The sequence below is a fragment of the Gracilinanus agilis genome, chromosome 2, assembly GCF_016433145.1.
Source record: "Gracilinanus agilis isolate LMUSP501 chromosome 2, AgileGrace, whole genome shotgun sequence".
NCBI classification, from domain to species: domain Eukaryota; kingdom Metazoa; phylum Chordata; class Mammalia; order Didelphimorphia; family Didelphidae; genus Gracilinanus; species Gracilinanus agilis.
This window is the reverse complement of record NC_058131.1, coordinates 210,321,346-210,342,653: the sequence shown is the minus strand read 5'-3', so window position 1 is coordinate 210,342,653 and position 21,308 is coordinate 210,321,346. Positions and strand designations below refer to the sequence as shown.

The 21,308-nt window shown below is 35.7% G+C and overlaps 1 protein-coding gene across 1 annotated transcript in view; it reads left to right on the top strand.

The window, feature by feature from the left end:
- The first annotated feature begins 1,900 nt into the window (after positions 1-1,900).
- Positions 1,901-21,308, top strand: part of KIDINS220 (kinase D interacting substrate 220) — a 176,621-nt gene continuing 157,213 nt past the window's right edge. The window contains exons 1-2 of the mRNA XM_044663618.1: positions 1,901-2,025; positions 15,510-15,653. Of these exons, the coding sequence (XP_044519553.1) occupies positions 15,546-15,653 (108 nt within the window). The 5' untranslated portion in view covers positions 1,901-2,025; positions 15,510-15,545. The remainder of the gene's footprint in view (positions 2,026-15,509; positions 15,654-21,308) is intronic.

Genomic DNA, 21,308 nt, shown 5'->3' with positions numbered 1-21,308 from the left:
TAGCCTCACCCAAGCAACTATAGTGACACTGATTTGACTACCTGCATTTAGTTTTTCCAAGCCATCTTCCACATAGGTGCCAAAATAATATTTCTACAATGTAGCTCTACCCTCTTCACTCTGTGATAATGAGATTAAACCTACCATGCCCATTTTTAGATTTAATCACCAAAGGTGTAAAAACCACCACACAAGTGGGTTAGTCTGTGACCCACGTGTGCAAGAGTGGGTGAAGAATCAGAATTGACTGATTGTCCCTTATGCAGTCCTAAGCAAAGCAGTTGTTGTGATTGGACATGTAAACTAAAGGAAGGCATAGGAAGTGACAAAAAAGAAGTGCCTTTAAAAAGGAGGAGCAAGTTCTTGTTCATTTCTTGAACCTGGAGGAGCTCTGGCTGGGACCTTGGACTTGGTGAGACTATTCTTAAATTTCTCCCTTAGAACTACATGTGCTGAGGGGGCAGCTGAGTACCTCAGTGGATTGAGAGTCAGGCCTCTCAATCCACTGAGACAGGAGGTCTTAGGTTCAAATCCAGCCTTAGACATTTCCCAGCTGTGTGACCCTGGACAAGTCACTTGACCCCCATTCCCTCCAAATCCCCCTTACCACTCTTCCACCTAGGAGCCAATATACAGAAGTTAAGGATTAGAAAAAAAAAAAAAAAAAAAAAAAAGAACTACATGTGCTGAGTGAAAAAGGCTAACACCCTTAGCTTCCCTGGAGGTACTAGCCTCCAGAGGTTCCCTTGATTGGGAGGAGCCCTCCTGGCTAAAATACTTGTTAATTGACTTTTAGGCTCTCTGGCTGGGACCTCTGAAGCCCTGTTGGAGTAAAGCCAGGAATTGAGCACATAGTCTAGCTCATTAAACTAGATCTCTTACTCTGCCCTCTTCTTATCTCACTACTTTCACTTTCTCTTATATTTTATAAATAAATTACTAAAAATCATTTTAGAATTGATATTTATTCAATTCTTGGCGACCACTCATTTAAATATTTAATCCAAACAAAACTCTATAATTTTTCCCTCTTACAACTCCCCAGCTCACTGAAACAGTCACAGAATCACAAAATTTCTGAGTTGGAAGGGCTCTCAGTGGTCATTTATTACAATTTATTTCCCCCAAAGAACCTTTGCTACCCCTGTCACATCCAATAACTATTAATCCATTCTCTGTTTGTAAATCTCCAATGAAGAGGAGCTCACTCTCTCCAGGGGCATTGCCTTCCTCTTTTGATTAGCTCTAATAATAGGCTCTTTTCCCCCTCACATCAAACTCAAATTTATCCCATACAGCTTCCACTCATTGTCACTATTTTTGCTTCTCATGTCAATCTGAATATATTTATTGCCTTGAATTCCAAAGAATTTTAGGTTACTCCAAATACATTCCAAATACTACTCCAAAATACATGTGATCAGCAGTCTCCTCTACAGCAAACCTAACAAGAGCTTCCCCAATGTTTACTTAAAAAAATGCCAATGTCAGGGAATTGACTACTGCTCCAGGCAGCCCATTCCACTTTTGAGCAACCTCTTCTTCATAATGTTATAGAGGAAAGTCAAATGATTACATGTCACAAGAGTTAGGTCTTCAATCTCTGCCCCTCTGCCTCCAAATCCACTTCCCATTACACCTGGGAAGAACTGGTATTCGGTGGCATGTATATTCTTGCTTCCTCTCTCCCTGCTCTCCTCTCTACTCCTTCACCTCCACAGTCCCCTACCATATTTCTTTCTTTTTCTTTTTTTCTTGTTTCACCTCACTTATCCCTTCTCTTTTCCTTCTCCTCAGTCCCCTCCCGACTCCTCTTCCCCACGTGACACTCCTCCTCTCCCCCGCCCGGAGCCCACGTGATCTGTCAGTTCGGGAGAGGAGAAGGAAAATGGCTGTTCAGGTTGAGCGGTAGAAGGTCGCTGGAGCCGGCGCTGCCGTTCCCTTCTTTTCTGTTCTGACAGCGCAAGCCGTAAAGAGGGCTCCTCGGCCGGGGCCCGAAAGAAGCCCCAGCCGGGCTTCCAGACGGTGAGTGGTAGACGGCTGGGACAAAGACTGGGACGGTCGCCCTGGAGGGCAGCGGCAGTGGCTGTAGGGGCTGCTTTGTGGGGAATTCGGAGGTGGAGGTGATGGGCGGGTTAGCCCGCTGCGGCGAGACCCAGGGAGAGGGAGAGTCCAAGTAAGTGAACCTAGTGAGCGGTGGTGTGTGTGTGTGTGTGTGTGTGTATGCGTGTATGCGCGTGACTGTGGGTGTGTTCACAGAGGAGGGAGCTAGCGGGTGTGTGTGTGTGTGTGTGTGTGTTTTTTCGGAGGTATCTGCTAGTGGGCCGTATGTGGGTGTTCATAGGAAGGAGCGAGTAGGTGTGTGCGTGTGTTCATAGGAACGAGCTAGTGGTTTATGTATTTGTGTGTATGTTCACAGAGGAGGGAGCTAGTGGGGTGTGTGCGTGTGCTATGTGTGAGTTTCCGGAGGAGGGAGCTAGCGGGTGTGTGTGTGTGGTGTGGTGTGTGTGTGTGTGTGTGTGCGCGCGCGCGCGCGCGCGCAGTTGAAAGAAGCTAGCAGTGTATATCATAGGAAGAAGATACCGGGGTGTGTGCGTATGTTCACAGAGGAGGGAGCTGCTGGGTTGTGTGTGTGTGTTTATAGAGGCGGGAGCTAGTGGATTGTGTATGTTTGTAGCGTTCCATTTTCCTCTGCTGTGAAACCAGGAAATTGAACCAAATGAGTCCAAGACCTTTTTTCAGCTGAATATTCTTAACCTGTGAAAATGTGTGAGAGAAGAAATGTGTCAGTACATATGTGTGTTTATGCATATACGCCGATATAAAATGTTGTTTATATATGTGTATGTTTCCCAAACCCAAGTTTTATTGCCCATACCTGCCTGTGTCGCCTGGAAGTTCTTTACCTCTGCTCTGCTGAGATGAGGAACAAAAGAAGGCGGTGGGCGTCAGGGTGGAGCCGAGACAGCCCTGATTTTTTTTTCTACTTCTGACTCTGGGGGAAGGGAGAGATCTGATTACTTTGTTTCTGAAGCCTTTTCCTTTTTTGTTTTATTTCGAATTCCAAATACCACCTCTGCCATTTATTATTCTAGGTGATTTTGAACAAGTTAATTAATTTATCCTTGCCTCAGTTTCCTCAACTGTAAAATGAGGAGATTGGACTTGGATGGCTTATAAGGTACCTTCCTTCTAAATCATAAATTCTAGGAAGCACAACTGTGTGAGCTAGAATGACAATTCAGGGGTATCATTTCTGTTTTGTAAATACGGCATCTGAGGTTGAGGCAAATTATTTGATCATGGTCAGCAAATATCAGAGCCTAAACCTAACCCTGGTCTCTTTGTCCTTCCCATTATAGCAGGCTAATATGTATTCAGTTTAGGATTATCTGATAATGATAATGCATAAAAAGTGCTTCATAATTCCAAGGCACTAAATTTATATACATTCACACATACATATACTCTGAGGACAGAGTGGGTGGCAGCTTAAGAACACTTGGACCCAGATGCTCTCTTAAACTCTTTACAGTTTTGTACACAAATTTATAAAATGGTTGGTTAAATAGTAAAATATGTATGTATATTTTGCATGTATATATTTCTTTATACTATTATTACAAGCATCTTTATTGGGCAATTATAGCTTGATGACATTTAATCAATAATTTTAAAATATGAAAGCATAAACCATAGAGTTTAGAAATTGAAAAAGGATCTTAAAGATGATCTAATCCAAACTTCTTTTACTAAGGCCCAGAAGAATGAAGCCAAAGGTATCCTGGTAAATGTATAACTGGTTCTCAAAAAAAAAAAAAAAAACATGTTCCCACAATCAATCTATCAAGTGTGATTTGTAGCACTGGATTCCTGAGAAACAAATGTTCACACAGGAAATTTAACAAATAACTTGGGCTGTATAACAAGCTGACTCCAGTATACCCAAGAGTTAAGCTTTGTTCCATTTATTTATTTATTTATATTAACATTTTTTATTTTTAAAAATTTTCCATGATTCCATGATTCATGTTTTATCCTTCCCCTCATCTTTGCCCCCTCCTGGAGATGAAAAGCAGTTCCACTGGATTTCATATATTTATATTATCACTTGAACCTGTTTTCATATTATTCATTTTTGTAAAAGTAAACCTTTAAAACCAAAATCCATGCAGGAGTGGAAACACAGAATTAAAACAACAGCTTGAACACATGGGTTGATGCAGACATGGTTGGGGATGTAGACACTAAATGACCACAATAATATGTAAATAATATGTAAATAAGTCTTGACTGATCACACATGTTAAAACCAGTAGAAATGCGTGTTGGATTTGGGGAGGGTTAAAGTAGGGGGTGAAGGGGAAAGTAAAAACAGGATTCATGTAACCATGAAAAATTTTTCTAAAAAAAAAAAATATTTAAAAAATAAAAACAAAAAAAATTGAAATTAAAACCAAAATCCCAAATCACATATCCATATAAATCAGTGATAAATCATGTTTTCTTCTGGATATGAAGTATTGTTTTAAATGCTGGTTAAATTGAAATGACTTCTTTAGCATCTCTTAAATTCAGGATTTCAGGCTTAGATTGTTTGGTTCTAAATTTTGCATTTTTTTCTGCTCTAGCAGACTACCCCATTTTGGTAGTCTTCTTTAATGTCTTTCTGACCAGGTAGTAAGAATTTATTTTCTTAAGTTCCTATGTGTCGTAAATTTTAAGGGAAAAAAACTTTATTAAGAGCATTTTTTTTCTGTAGTAGAAAGAACACCAGATTTTGAGCCAGAAGACTGGAATTCCAGTTCTGACTTGGTTATTTTCTGTTTGTGCAACCAGCAAAACCTTCACTTTCTGGCATTTAGTTTCTTCCTTTATAAAATAAGAATGTCCCTCTAAATCAGGGTTTTGGGTTTTTTAAAATTCTTTTTTGTGTCTTAGACCCCTTTGGCACTTTGGTGAAGCCTGTGGACTCCATAGGTTATTCTGAGAAGAGCATATGTTTTTACATGTATAAAATAAAATGTAAGAGATTATAGAGGAAATTAGTTCTATTGAAATATAGTGTTGAAAATATTTTTAAGAACCCATGCTGTGGATCATCTCTTAGACTCTTTTTGGTTTTGTAGCATAAATTTATAAATGATTAGGTAAATATCATTAAGTTAAGCTTTCAAAGGAACCCTTTTCAAAAATCAATGTTAATTGTAATAACTTTAAATAAATAATAATATAATCCATTAGGATTACAAAGGACTTTTCCTCACAACTACTTTAGTAGATTTTTCAGTCTTTTATTACAGTTACATCTACATTTTTATAACTCCATTTTGGGTTTTCTTGGCCATGATATGGGAGAGATTTGCCATTTCCTTCTCCAGCTCATTTTACAGATGGGGAAACTGAGGCAAACAGAGTTAAATGACTTTCCTAGGGTCGTACAACTAGTAAGTTTCTGAGGCCAGATTTGAACTCATGAAGATGAGTCTTCTTGACTTATTTTTAACTAATCTATTTCTTTGTCATTGCACTGTAGGTCTTAAGATAGAGGATTCTATGGTACCTTAGAGTTTAGTGCCATTCTCTCATAAGAATAATAAAAGGAAAGCTGTGAACTCAAAAGATTAACAGGTTAATTCTTCTGGGCAGAAAGCTTTTCTCAACCTTTAGCATTGTCTTATATGCTCAGGCACATTCAGATAGGTAGTTTATAAGTTAGAGAAGTGCCTTCTTGACTCAGAACAGATCATTGGAGAGACAGGGGACTTAGTGGGAAAAGCCCCAGAATATGAGACAGAAGACCTAGCTTCCTATTTCTTACTCAATATTGTGTATTCTTAGACAACACTAAATACCCCTCAAACTTAGCTTATTCATTTAAAAAATTTTGGGTATTATGTTTGCTCTGCTGACAGGTTTATTGTATGAATGACATAATGTGTATGAAAAGTTTTGTAAATGAAAATAATGAAATAATTTTCCCCCATTTAACTTTATTAAATTTCCTTCATACATTTTCTAGATTAATTGAACACTCCTGTTGGTTTTTTTTCTGATACACTTCATTTTCCTCTTCTGTGCCTTTGGATAAGTCCCTCTCTTCCCCCTCATATCTATATTGAACATCTTCCTTTCTCCCTCCATTCCTTCCTTCCTTCGTCTCTCTAAGTGCTAATATCATTTTATGTATTTTAAAAATTTCAACTCTCTTTCAAATTCAATTTTTTTTTAATTTCATTTCTGAAATTTGTCCCTTCCTCCTTCCCCCCACTCCTTAAGAAAGCCAGAAAAATGAAACTTTTTTGGGTACTTAAAAACAAAAAAGATATCTGCCCTTCATATAGTAGGTACTTATTAAATGCTTGTTGAACTGAATTTGTGTTAAGAGCATGTAAATCTCTGACTCAGAACAAAATAGTCTGGGATACCCAACTCAGAATAAATTAGAAGAGTCAGGACTCCTGACTCTGACCAGAGAAGTTAGGGTCTAATTAAGGTAGCTCTCTGATTCAGTTTAAATACACTAGAGGAATCAGAGTCTATAAATTTTGTCTTTAATATGGACAGGACCAGGGGATGAACACATGGGGACCCTGTGAGTACTGAATTATTATAAGAGTGCCTGATGCTGGTAACATATAGAATAGGGGATTTTAAAGCTAAACATCGCAAAAAGGAGGGGAGAGGGGAATACACAAAGTACCCAGCAGGGTAAATGACACAATAAGAACAAAATTGATTAATTACATAGTTGATGTGCAGGGACAAACATGATTGGTCGGAAGTTTGGTAATGGAGGTTAGCAAAGTACTCCTTCTTTTCCCTGGGACTAAGAAGAGCTCATTGTCAGAGTCCAAATGTGAAATAGCAGCCTAGACTTTTGGATCCCAAATGTCCTTGAAGGATAGCTTGGTGCCTAAAGATAGCTGACCCAACTCCCCTCTCTTTCTCACACAATTTCCTAGAATTCTCTGAGGTCAGTAAAGATGAATAATTAGCAGAGAAGCTGGATTTCTGAACTTAACCCATTTCAGACCAGCTAAATTCTGAATTAGGCTCAGAAACAGGGAGCTGTTACTTAAGCAATTCAGCTTAGGCCTGTGATTGGTCATTCCGAAGCCTTTTCTAAAAACAGGAGTTCTTCTAAAAGAGTGGCAGAATTAATTTCATTTCTATAGACACTTCCTATAAAACATTCCTTTTACTGTAGATTTAAAAAAAATCATTCCCCAGTGAAGTATCTGATTTAGTTCATTTAAATCATTGGGTTAAATATGTTTGTCTTTGGGTACAATATATGGACCCTATGGTAGGACTTAAGTCATAAAAGTTTCAGTTTCTTGACTTTTCTATGATTTCTATGATTATTCTAAAGAAATAAATGCAATAACAACTTCAAACTGGAAGGACATCACAAAATCATTTAAAAAATCTGGAAAACTAGAATAGTAACATTTCTTAACTATTTTACTAACTGTTAATAAAGCTCTGAGTGCTAAATTTCCAATACTCATAGAAATAGCTGCCTGCTATGAAGGCTCTACCTGACTCTACCGCTTACTGCTCTTTGACCTTGCATAGATCATATGACTTCTCCAGACCTGAATTTCCTCATGCATAAGTGGGATGTTGGTGTGTGAGTAAATGAACAATTTGGACAGATTTCAGGGCAGCTGATGGTGAAGGGTCTGGAGTCAGGAAGATTTGAATTAAAATATAGCCTCAGACTCACCTCAGCCTCACAGACACTATCTCTGTAATCCTCATTTAATATGTTTGCCTCAATTTCCTCATTTGTAAAATGGGGATAAGATGACCACCTACTTTATAGAATTGTGAGGATCAAATGAGGAGATTTTAAATGGCATAGTACAGTGCATGGTACATAGCAAATACAATATAACTGCTAGCTATTTTTGTTACTTGATGACCTCTGAGATCATGTTCAATTCTTAATCTATGGATCCTACTTACAAGCTAATCTAGCCCAGCATTGATTAGCTGCTATTTTGGTAAAAATGTATGCTCACTTATATATGCTAATATGTATGAATTACATTGGCCTATTACATATTAAATTTTTTTTTTATCTTTGAGATATATAGAATTAGATGTACTGTCTAGGATTGTGGGGATGGAAATTTCTTTCCCAAAGAATAGTTCAGTCTTGAGATCTCTTTATCATCTCTGATAATCTGATAAGGACAGTTTAGTTGATAAGGATATATCTGACACTGAACATCTTTTAGCTCATGCTTCCAGTTCTCTCTCTAGGAGCATGGAGTTTATTATATATATTTCAAGACTCATTTCACACAAAAGAACCCCCCTGAAACTTTGCAGATGCGCAGAAGTTATAAATTATGTCATATCAAAACACAAAAGGTCTCATTGGCTTCAGAACAGACCAAGGCCAAGACTGAATTTTGACTGGGTTCTTATCAGAAAGCCAAGTCGGGGAATATTTTTCTCAGGGTTGAATTGCCCCTGCTAAGGTTTTGGCCTTGGCTATACCAGGCAGCTGCATTCCTGGCCAAAGGGAGAGAGTGTTAACCATTTAACTTCTGGTTAGCTAGGATCTTAAAGCTTTACAATAAGGCCACAATACTTTTCAACAAGAAATCACAGGGATCACAAAAGGGGTCAAAAGAGGAGTCTCAGATTTTTATCTATTCTCTTATTGGCTTCCCACATATTTCCCCCTTTTCTTTAAATTAAAATGATTTACTTCAGAGGAAAACTTTTAATAATGAAAGGAGTCATCAATTAGTTATAATCATCGGCTATAGCTGGATCTGATAGGATTTACAGATTAAACTTTATTTCTGGCTCTCTACAGTTCAGGGAGCAATTAATTGTGGATTTTGAAGATTTGAGTTTGAATTCTACCTTTGTCACTGATAGAGTGTATTTGAAATATCTGAAACCTTGGGCAAGTAATTTCACTTCTTTGGCTTCAGTTTCATGTTTTGTGTATGAAGAGGTAAACTAGATGACTTTTGAGGTTCCTCCTGCCTATGTATATATGATCCTATTATCATGAGTGAAATTCTAACAAAGGTATTCTGAAGTACATTCTCCCAGGAAGATGAGAGTTTATTAGCAGGGTGTAAACCTGTTAATGAAGTGGATGGGTGGGACAGCTAGGTGGCTCAGTGGATTGAGATCCAGGCCTAGAGATAGGAGGTCTTGGGTTCTAATGTGGTCTCAGACACTTCCCAGCTGTGTGACCCTGGGCAAGTCCCTTAAAACCCTCATTGCTTAGGCCTTATTGTAATTCTGCCTTGGAACCAATACACAGTATTGCTTCTATGACAGAAGATAAAGGTTTTAACCCCAAGGTAGAGATATAGTTCCCTTTTTATAAGCATAGAGCAAAGAACAAAACAGGGTAAATGAGGATACAATTGGTTATAAGTTTGGCAGCATCATGGGGATGAGGACAACATGGCTGATAGCATTTTGGAAAGTGGGCTTACAATATGTGGGTCCAAGACCACCCCTCTGTGTCTTATAGGAATGCTTTATTGATCTGTGGGACTCAGTTACATCCTGAGACTATTGCTAGTGGACCTGGGATAGTGGATTCTCTGGCTCCTAAAAGGAGATAAGATCATTTTTGTTGGGCAAGGATGGGTATTTGTGGAAGTTTACAAAGTCAGCTTGTAAACCTTCAAAGAGCACATAGATGTCATGGAGCTTTTCAAGAGCTGAACGTATTAGAGATTCCAGATTTCTTTGGCACAAAATGATTTGCAGGTGGTGCTTGATATAGCAGTTCCCTTAGAATTAAAGTATTTTATGAGAGCATTGAACCTCTAAACTTAGATCAGAGTTTTTCTTTAATTAAAAATTATTGATAGGAAAACCAAATTTAGGCATTTAACTTGAGAGAGGAAGACTGAACTTTTGAACTCATGAGCTTCATTACTCAGAGACAGAGTAGTTAGGTTGTTATATAAAATACAGAATAGTATTACAATGCAATTAAATATAAAATTCCAAATCAATATTTGATTTTCTCTTTATGATTGCCCAAGGTTCTAGGCAGCTAATGTGTGGTTATAAGGTAAAATTAAATCTGTCCAAGATTTTTAGCCACAAAAATTCATACCTAATTAGTACATATGAAGTAGAATTTCAGTGCCTGTGTATCTATGGCTAACTGATGTTATTTTTTATGCTAGCAGGCCTGAATCAGTTAATGTATGTAGTTGAAGCTAAAAGTAATGATCTAATTCACACAGCACATATTTTTGATGATGTGGCCCACTATTGGGGGGGAAAAAAAAGGATATGCCTGGTTTATAGCTTGGTGGTATAGTAAAAGTGTGTTAGAGTTCAGTTCAAGCTTTGAGACTTTTTATCTGTGCAACCTTGGCTACTCCTCTGATAGTCTCCAATTAAATGAAGATGATGATAATATTAATTTGTACTCCTTGCCTTATAAAGTTGTGCCCAGGAAAGTACTTTGAAAGCTATATAAATGTTAGATTTTTGTAAAGCAAGAGCCCTTTTTTATTCCCTTCCTAGAGACTTTTGCTTCAGCCTTGTCAAATGGTAGGTTAAACACGATTTTAAAATTTATATTTATTTTATTTTTATTTATAATTTTTATTTTAGTCAGTCAGTAAACATTAGTTAAGTTCTTTCTTTATGCCAGGCACTATAATAAGTACTGGGAATACAAATACAAATAAAATCAAAGGCAGTGCCTGCTCCTAGGGATTTCATAATCTAATGAGAGAAAAGGACACACAGACACACACATACGCATATACACATGCTTAATGCTGAAAAGGGGAGATTTGCAAAGAAGCTACCTGGTGTAGGGACATCAGAGGAGTCCAAAAGCAATGAGATTGGTGGGAAATGGAGAGAAAAACTTTGCTGAACCCTATCTTTAAATGGAGGCTTTGGAGCCCATAGCCCTGCCCTCTAATCATAGAGTCCAGTCATAGGGGCAGAATACTAGTGAGATGTGAGGCCTGGGCAGATGCAATCTTACAGAATAACAAAATTTTCCAATGATAAATTTCATAGGGAAGGAAGACATGTTAAGAAGGTTCCGCCTTGGGGTTTTTACCCATTTAAAAAGTACAAACAGGGGGCAGCTGGGTAGCTCAGTGGATTGAGAGTCAGGCCTAGAGACGGGAGGTCCTAGGTTCAAATCTGGCCTCAGACACTTCTCAGCTGTGTGACCCTGGGCAAGTCGCTTGACCCCCATTGCCTACCCTTACCACTCTTCTGCCTTGGAGCCAATACACAGTATTGACTCCAAGACGGAAGGTAAGGGTTTAAAAAAAAAAAAAAGTACAAACACTGCAATAAAGAAATTTTCATTTCTTGAGTTGGTATATCAGGAAAGAATAAAATACTAAGATATGGGGTTTTAAATTTTGTAATGAATTTATTTAAAAAAAAGCATTTGCTACTTGAAGCTTCTGTGTTGAAGATGTTATATCTAACAAGAAATGGAAAGGGGATTAAAGGATGAGAAATTTGTATTTTGCAGAGGATCCAAATCCTGTTATATCATTCCAAAATGAAGAGTTAGGAAACCAAATAGTGGAGTTCAAAGGGCTAGAGATAAGATGGGGTATCTGAAGAAGTAGAGGCAAAATCAGGAATCCTAAAAATGATTGAAGACTTGTTGGGTGTGATCTAGTGAAGATTCCTTTTTTGAGAATGAATTGAATTAAACAGCTTTTGTGATCCCTTCAGACTGTAAAATTATGTGATTCTCAGTACCAGCCAAATGAGGGAATTGAACTAAACAAAGATAGATCTCAGTTGTACTCTGAGTAGGAGTTTGTTTTTCCCAGTTTCCTCTGAAGCATCTTAAGCAGTAGAGCCCTGTTTTAGTCCTTCCCTCATTATTGTCCACAGTAACAGAAGAGACCTTGCAGCCTGTGTGAAAAAAATGTCCACAATCTTGAACTTTTATTTTTATTAGCCAAGGTACATAAAATGTTTTGCTGTATAGAATGCTGTATAGAGTTCTATCCCACAGGACTACTTTCTTGCCTCTGTCTTTGTGATAATGGCCTGGGTAAATACCCAGTGTTCAAATGGATCTGTGATCTCATTATTTGGCTAATGTGAATCATAGTCCATGTATTTCTATTCATACTCTGCAACTATTATTCATGTTCTCCCATTAAGTTCTTCATAGGTAAGTCCTATGTGCTAGAGTCCTTCCTTATTTTCTCTTATGCATTATGACCAGCATGATCTTCCAATCATATATTCTCTGATGACATTTTATGATAATGAAGATAAAAGAAGAGAATAATTATAATATCAGTTAGCATTTATATTATCTCTTTAAGGTTTGCAGAGCACTTTTACAACAAACTGGGAGGTTTGTGTTATTATTATCCTCATTTTACAGTAGAGGAAACTGAGGTGGATAGAAGTTAACTTGCTTGCCCAGGGTCATACAACTAGTGTCTTTTTTTTATTAGACATTTATTAATATTCGTTTTTAATCTGTTTACATATTTTATGCCCCTACTTTCCCCTTCAACCCCCCGCTCCCCCCCCCACCCATGGCCAACGCACATTTCTACTGGTTGTAACATGTGTCCTTGTTCAGGGTCTATTTCCCATTCATGTCCGTCTCAGCCCATGCAACAACTAGTGTCTTTAGCAGAATTTGAATTCTGATCTTTCTGACTCCAGACCTAGCACTCTTTTCACTGTGCCACCTAGCTGAATGTCTTTTACTTTTGTTCTCCTTAAAAAAATGTTTATTTTTTTCCCTCAATTACTTGAAAATAATTTTTAAACTACTTTTTTTTTTTTTAATTCTAGCCAAATTCTCACCCTCTTTCCGTTACTCTCCTGGAGATGGCAGGCAATCTGACCTAGATTTTAAAATCATTCATGGTAGTGTAAAAAAAATTTACATAGTCATCATTTTGTGAAAGAAAACTTGAACCCCCCCACAAAAAGTGAAGAAATGTAATATTTATCTTTCTGCATCCAAATTCCATCAGTTCTTTCTTTGGGGGCAGATTGCATTTTTCATCTTTGAGAATTTTCTTGGATCACTCTATTGCTAAAAATAGGTAATTTATGATGTTTATCATATAATATTGCTGTTACTCTATACAGCATTCTCCTGGTTCTGCTCATTTCACTTTCCATCCGTCCATGTAAGGTCTTTATGGGTCTTAAATTATTCTTCACTTCATTTCTTATAGCATAGTACTATTCCATTACAGTCATATATCACAACTTGTTTAGCCATTCCCCAATTAATGGACAATCAGTCCCTCAGTTTCCAATACTTTGCCACTACAAAGAGAACTGCTATAAATATTTTTGTATAAACAGGTCCTTTCCTCTTTTTTAGTGGTATTGCTAAATCAAAGGGCATGTGCAGTTCTAAAGTTTTTTGCTTTCCAGCTTGATTGGATCAGTTTAGAACTCTACCAGCAGTGCCTTAGAGTCCCAATTTCCCTGTTACCCCTTTAGCATTTATTATTTCCTTTTTCTGTTTTATTAGCCAATCTTTTAAGTGTGAGATGGTACCTCAGAGTTGTTTTAATTTGCATTTCCCTAATCAAGAATAATTTAATTTAGAACATTTTTTCATCTGAAAATTGCCTATTCATGTCCTTTAACTATCAATTGGGGAATGATTTATATTCTTATAAATTTGACTCATTTCTCCATATCTTTGAGAAATATCAGAGATACTTGCAGTTTTACTCTTGTTCTTGAAAGTTTCCCATTGGTGGTTTTTTTTAATATGCTTATCCCTACCATGTTCATCCCTATTGCCTTCTCTGATTTTCACTTTCATTTTTTTGGAGAATGTTGTATGTCATGTTTTGCTGTTGTATAGCAATATTGGTAGAATGTTGATCTTAACAAGATGCACCATTCTACCTTTTTTTTTTTTTTTTTTTTTTTTTTGGTGTTCACTAAAATTCACATTGATAATTCTTCCTTTTGCCTTTTTAAGGAGAACCCATGGAATCCTCCTTTCCTTCAACTGCACCTTTTTGTTTTTTATTTATAGCAAGAATGTCAAGATTCACTCACATTTAAAGTACCAGCAGTGAAAGTTTGTAGACCATTTAAAAACCTGGTGCTTTTTATCACCTTTTGTTACTTTTTCTGCCATTTTGCCATTATCACTGTAGGAGTAGAAGGGGCTAAGGGCTATTTTGTAGTTTCCTTTGTTTCATGGTTTACAATAGTGAAAGAATTCATCACCAAGATTCTAGTTCAGCTAGTGGCGAACTTTTCTGTACTTAGGCTGATTTTTAGATAACAGACTTAACTTGTTCACTTATGGTGTATTCAAAGAATTTCCAGCTTGGTAGAATCTACTGGAATTTATTTTCTGTTGGCTTAACCTTCAAAAACCTGTTCTCATCTCCATGACACAAAGAAGCATTAGAGCAAGACTTTGTGAAAAACTGTGCAGATGTGTGTTCTTATAGTTAGCTTAATAATTTTATATATTTATGTATATTCACACATACATGCATATAAAATGCATAACATTATATAATAATACATTACGCAATGACATATCAGCAAGGTGTATCTGGGTCCTTCAAGGCTAAGTCTTGAACAAGCTAGAACAAATTCTAGCAGATTCTACTATTCTGGATGGAGTTTGAAGTATTAGCCAAATAATATGATTAGTTTGTTCTTCCTTCTGGACTCCCAAATATAGTTAACCTAATTGTTTACATATATATTACATAATTATATAAGGCATACATATTTATGTATAATTAGGCTGTCATAATAGGAATATATCATTCTGTAGGAAGAAAGAAAAGAACTGTGTGAATAATTATATATTTGACATTGGTTATACTACCTTTATGCTATAAAAAAATAATAAATGGAGGAGGGAGATCCTAGCTAAGCAAGCTTTAACAAATGTTTCTAAAAAACATGTAAAGTCAAAAACCAGTTCACAAGTCTTAATATTATTCAGAGATAAAAGACTTGTGTGTTCTAAAGCTACTATTCTGTGAATATATGTAATAAGAAATGACATTTAAAACCTTAAGTGGTCCATTTATTGGGTGATGATTGCGTTAAAGTTTGCAAAGTGCTTTACATGGATTCTTATTTTATCTATAAGAGTATATGTGCTCTTAGTTTTTCCTCTTGGGTTATAATTTTGATTAACTGATTTAAAAAGCTTTTGGCGATGATGGTAAGTAAATATAAAATCATTTCTAGAACTTATGCAATGGTCAAAAATATAGACTGCCTCTGTGAAGGACTATAGAGTCGGAAACCAAGAATTATATATTACATTATTGAATCAACTAAGATTTCTACTAAAGAACTATTTTCACTGTAGTTTGTTGACATTAAATAAAAAGGACTAATTTAAAATGACAAAGTTATTACTTTAGAAGGTATGAATTTATAGATAACTTAGATAAGTATATATATTTTATAGATAAGTAGCATTTTTTTTTTGTTTTCTAGTCATGATTTTTAAACATTTATTTTAAAAAAAACAGGCACTGAGATAGAGATACAGAAGCTTTTCTGTGAAGATGGCAAACCTTTTGAATGAGAGTCTGCTGACTTACGTAGAAGAGGAAAATATTCCTGCCCTAAAAGCACTTTTGGAGAAATGCAAGGATGTGGATGAGAGAAATGAGGTAAGACAAAAAACCAGAATCTTATCTTAGTTGATTAATTTAATTGAAAATATGAATTCTCTATTTTTGTTTTTTAAAAATAGTTTATTTGTATTTTTCAAATAAAAACTATTTTAAAATATGTTCCTGTTACACCCCATCCCTCAAATGACCAAATTAAAAAAATGAAAAAACTAAAAACAAAATTCTTTAATATATAGCTCTAGTTTAACAAAACAAATTCTACTTTAACTGTGTCTGAAAATGCATCTCTTCCTATATTTCAAATTCATCACCTCCTATTGGGAGGCAAATGATGTCTCATATTCATTTCATATTCATGGACTCAGGGTTTATTATAACATTGATCAGAATTCTAAAGTCTTTCAATTTTTTTCTATAATATTATCATTATATAAATCAATTTTTTGGTCCTGTTCATTTCTTTCTACTTCACAAGTCTTTCCATTTCCTCTGAAATGGTCAATTACATCATATTTTGTCATATTCACTAATATTCCATTACATTGATATATCAGAATTTGTGGTAAGTTACAATAAAATTTACTTGATTATATTTAATAATTATTAATTGTAATAATTATAATGAATTTTACTTTTATCATTTTAAATAATTTATAATATCATTACATTATATATATATATATATATATATATTAATACACAGGTTTGACTGAATGTAACCAGTGTTATGACAAGGGGAGCAGGAATTCAAGAGAGGAACACAATATAGAGTTGAATTGATTTACCAAGGAGTCAGTATGAGGAGAAGAGAAGTAAAGCTTGAAGGAGAGGCCAATCCTAATATTGAATTGAGGAAGTAGGTACCCCTGGAGTCTGAGACACACTGCTGCTTCTGGCTTCTGAGATCTTTTCTTTCTTGGTATACACCCATGGCCTCTTTACCTAGGAACCACCCTTATGCACCAATTCCCTTCTCAGGCTGCCTTGGATCTGTAAGCTTGAGCTGGGTACTGGGTGACAACATTGTCACTTGGCACCTGTTCTTTTCAAGGTGTCATGTTATGAGTGTGGTGGTGCCCTGAATAGGTTTAGAGGTACTCTTTGGGGTCTGATGCGCCTCTTATGCCAATATTCAGCCTTTTACTTGGTGCTGGAGTGCTGTGGGTAGACTTATTCCTAGCTAGACAACATTCCCAATGTCTGCGGTTCTCTCTATGTGTGAGCTGGTTTAGACATATGACTGACTTTTTTTTTGGGATTTCTCCATCAGGATTCAGTTTGGTACATTTTCTAGATCCTTTGGAGGAGTTTGTGGAGAGGAGCTTGTCTGAACCACTTCCTGCTATATCACCATTATGACTCTGCCTCCTCTTTGATATTCTTTCTTGACACTCATTTTTCCTCCATATTATTCAAGATAGTATTGTTTATAATCACCATCCTCCATAGAGTTTATGAATGTGTTCTTTCATAAATAAGTTTTGCCTTAGGCTTCTATATCTTTACTTGGTAAATAGATTTAAGTATTTCCCGTCTAAAATTTTTGGTTGTTTTATCTGCCTCTTCATTTCTTGCCAAAAAAAAAATTGGTCCCTGAGCCAAATTATTTTCATATCTTTTCTTGTCATTTAGTCAGCAAATATTTACTAGCACCTACTATGTGCTATGTCCTGAGATACAAAGAAAGGCAAAAAACAGATTATAAGCCCAGAGGCAACATGCAATCAATTATGTATAAGCAAGCTACATAAAGGTTTATTGAAAATCATCAAGGGGAGACATTAGAATTAAAGAAGATCAGCAGGGACTTCCTATAGATAGTGGGATTTTAGCTGGATCTTGAAGGAAGTCAGCAAGCAGAGATGATAAGAGAGGCATGTAGTGAAAATACTCAGTCAGGGAATGGAGTATCTTATTCAAGGAATAGCTAGGAGAATTGTGCAGCTTGTGGGGGAGGGGATCAGGTATAACAATTCTGGGAAGGTAGGGGGTCTCAAGTTGCTTATAATCATTATAATATGAAATGACCAAATATTTCATGAAATGATATTTCTTATTGCCTTTGGATACACAAGAAAATCAACTTCAAGCATTCCTTTATTTGCTGTTTCTAGGAAAATCTGTGAGCCATCTTTGCCTTTATCTGCAATTACCTTGCATCTTATGACTTTATTTATAGTGCATGTGTATGTATGTGTCTGTTGAGACTGATTCATTTCCTCTACTAAGTCCGTTAGTTGATTATTAGACAAGTATCTCGCCTAAGAAATACCAACAGCTAAGCTAATAATTTAAAAAATATTTGGTGCTTAGTATCTTTCAATCCCTCTTTCCTCCACCTGAATACTTTTGCAGAATTAGAAGAGAACTGCAAATGCTGAGGGCCATTTTGTATTTTTCTTTTCTTCCTATACTGCTACTATAAAAAGTTATGTACAAATGACATAAAGCATAAATTGGAGGGTATTTCAGAGGAAAGATACTAGTATTGAGGCATAATTGGAAAGGCTTCTTGCAAAAAGTGGAATTTTAGCTGAGACTTCAAGAAAGCCTAGGAAGCCAAGAAGCATACAAGGTAGGGAGGGACAAAAGCAAGCCAGTCCTGGTTGGATAGCTGGTGAAATGTAGTGTTGGAACGGGACGTGTACAAGAAACAGTTGGAAGACTAGTGTTAACTAGATTGAAAAGTGCTTGGTAGGGAGTAAATACAAAAAGACTAGAAAAATAGGAAAGAGCCAAACTGTAAGAGACTGAATTTCAAATATAAGAATTTTCAAACATGAATTTTAAATTTGAATTCAGTTGTTGTAGTGAAATTTTTTTAGAAATAAAAAATGATTATCATTTACCAATCTGGATTCTTGTGGTTGGGGTCAGATAATAACAATAAGGGGAAATTTAAGAGAGAAATAAGTTTGTTTTGACTGGCGAGGGCAGGTTGCAAAATGGATGGAAACTTATCCTGAGCTTGACAGAGTATATATATATATATACATATATATATATATATATATATATATATATATATGAATTTTAGGGCAGTATTCATAAATTAAACATTATTCAGAGTAACATTGTACAAAACAAAGAAAAGATGATGGCTTTTTGTAAAACACAGATGGTTAGTAAAAAAAAAGGATTGTATATTTATTGGAGAAAATGGTATATTTTTAGCTACAAAAGATAGATAAAGGCATTATCTTCTAAATATAGTTAGTTGGTCTTACTAAATGAGGTCTATCTGCTTATCAAATCAGAGTAGGGAGGAGAATTTTTCCAAAGACTCTGTAATCCTGTACCTTCATAAGTTAAGTCTTTTGGTTCTTGTAAGAATGAGACATGGACAGACAGTAGCTACTGCAGCTATGTCCTTTAATAAAATAGCTGAAGTCAATTTTCCTTAAAACAGGGCTGTTTTTAAGGAGTGGATCTTTGTATCACACAAACATGTCAGCGAAATTCATGGTCTAATACCAAGGGGTTCTAGAAGGGAATATTAAGGCAAGAGCAGTGATGAATTACTCACTGGAAAATACTAAATTCAGGAAATTTGCAGAAATAAGGCTTGAATTCATGGGAGGTGAATAATTTTGCCCACTTCTCCTACAATGCCATAGGGAACAAGGGGAATTTATTGAATGAGAGAGAAGGTGGTGAGTGATGTCGTCATACTTTTTCTTTAGGAAGATCAATTTGAGAGCTTAATGGAAGATATGCTAAAATTAGGAGGGACTTGAAGATAGGAAGACCAACTTGAAGCCTGTTGGAATCGTTCAGGCCTGAAGTGGTGTGGGACTTTACTCGAGTGGTGGTAATGTTACAGGAGTGCAGAGGATGTCTACTAGAGATATTGGGAAAGTAAAAGTGACAGGCCTTAGCTACTGATTGTATAAGGTGGGATGGTGATAGTCAAAGAGAGTGAGGAGGCATGGATGATACCTAGGTTAGTAGTGTGGGAGTCTGGGAAGACGGTGGCTCTCTCAACAGTGATAGAGAAGTTAGGAAGTGGGTTTGGGGGAAGAATAAGGAGTTCAGTTTTGGACATGTTCAGTTGTACATATACTTGAAATGTAGGAACTGAGTTTATTTATAATTGATTTGCCAAAATTCAGAAATATCTACCCTGCAACTTTGTTCAGGCTACTTCTAGTTTTAAATTGGATTTTTGGCTGAGAGTTTCTGAATAACCAAAAATAAGAGTATATTTTGGAACTAATTAATACTTATCATAAGTTTAACATAGAAATAAAGTTTTCTAGTGAGGCATCTTAGAAAAGAACTTATTTAAAAAAACTTTTTTATTAGAAAACTTTGTCTCATCTTCACTTGAATTTAATGGACATTTATTGAAGGCTTATAGACCCACATTGAGAAAATATGGATATAATTCTTTTATAGACATTGTTATTTGGAATAGCGAATTGTAAATAGATTTTTTTCCTTTGGAAGACAGAGGAATTAAATTCCACTTCATAGCTGCTTTCATAGTCAGAATGCTTTACAATAAACAACTTCATGTGGAAAAGAAAAAAAGATGACATCAGTTGACATTTAAAAAGAGCATTTTGATTTTATCATCATAGGTGTGTGGCCTATTATGGTTTATAACATAGGATTACACACAAAACATTGCTTAACGAATATAAACGAACATCATATCTAGTTAGTGAATGATTACTTCTAATTGGATTTGATGAAAAGTAAAATAATAATAGAGTTTGCATCAGTTTAGGTTATTTAATTATAGTTCCCTCTTAAATTTAGGAAAATATCAAGTATTTTGATTGTAGCTGCTGAAGTTCATTATTTATTTTTATAGAAGTCTAAAAATACTTCTTTCTGCTATTCTTCATCATTTAGTACCCTTGGAAGTTGAATGCTTAGACAATTTTCTTTTTTCTTTTTTGAAGACTAATACCTAGTAAATATAATATCCAGTGCATGTATGACTAAGTTGAAATAGAGTAACACATTGAGCGAGAATGCTAATTAACTAGTGCTTTAACTAATGGAATTTTTCTGGTTGAGTGTTTACAAGAAATCAAAAAAGCTCCATAGAGGCTTTGGAAGTGGAGAGAAAACAATTGCTAATTTTAAAAAATCAATTAAAAGGAAAAAAACAGCTAATTCCCTTGACAGAGTTATATATGAATTCCCATAAAACTGACATTCTTTAAAATTGTTTTAAGTTCTTTGATTCTATTTTGGAATTGCCTTTGGAACCTATAGCACTTTCTTTGGAATTGAAAAAATTATGGCAAATCTTTGTCCTTTCAAGAATACCTTTAATTTTTGCCAAAAATCTCTAAATGTCAGGTCTAATTACTAAAGAATTGAACAAGCTGGGCAATCTTATTTTGTGTTTAAAAGAAAAATGTGGCTATAAAGTGATAAAAATGAAAATTTTTGTTTGGCATGTTGGTTTGTTCTGATGGTTTTCCAAAAATTTTCAAAAACACTTTAAAAGTATAAGTATACTTAAAATAAGTAGCTAGCCTACCAAAGATACTGCTTTAAAGGACAACAGCGATTAGAATATATGGTATGTTTGTAACAAGTCAGTTTCATTCGTTTTTACATTGTACTAGACTGCTCCTTGCTGATAAAGGACTTTATTGTGACCCAGGATGATCCTTCCTTCCTTCCTTCCTTCCTTCCTTCCTTCCTTCCTTCCTTCCTTCCTTCCTTCCT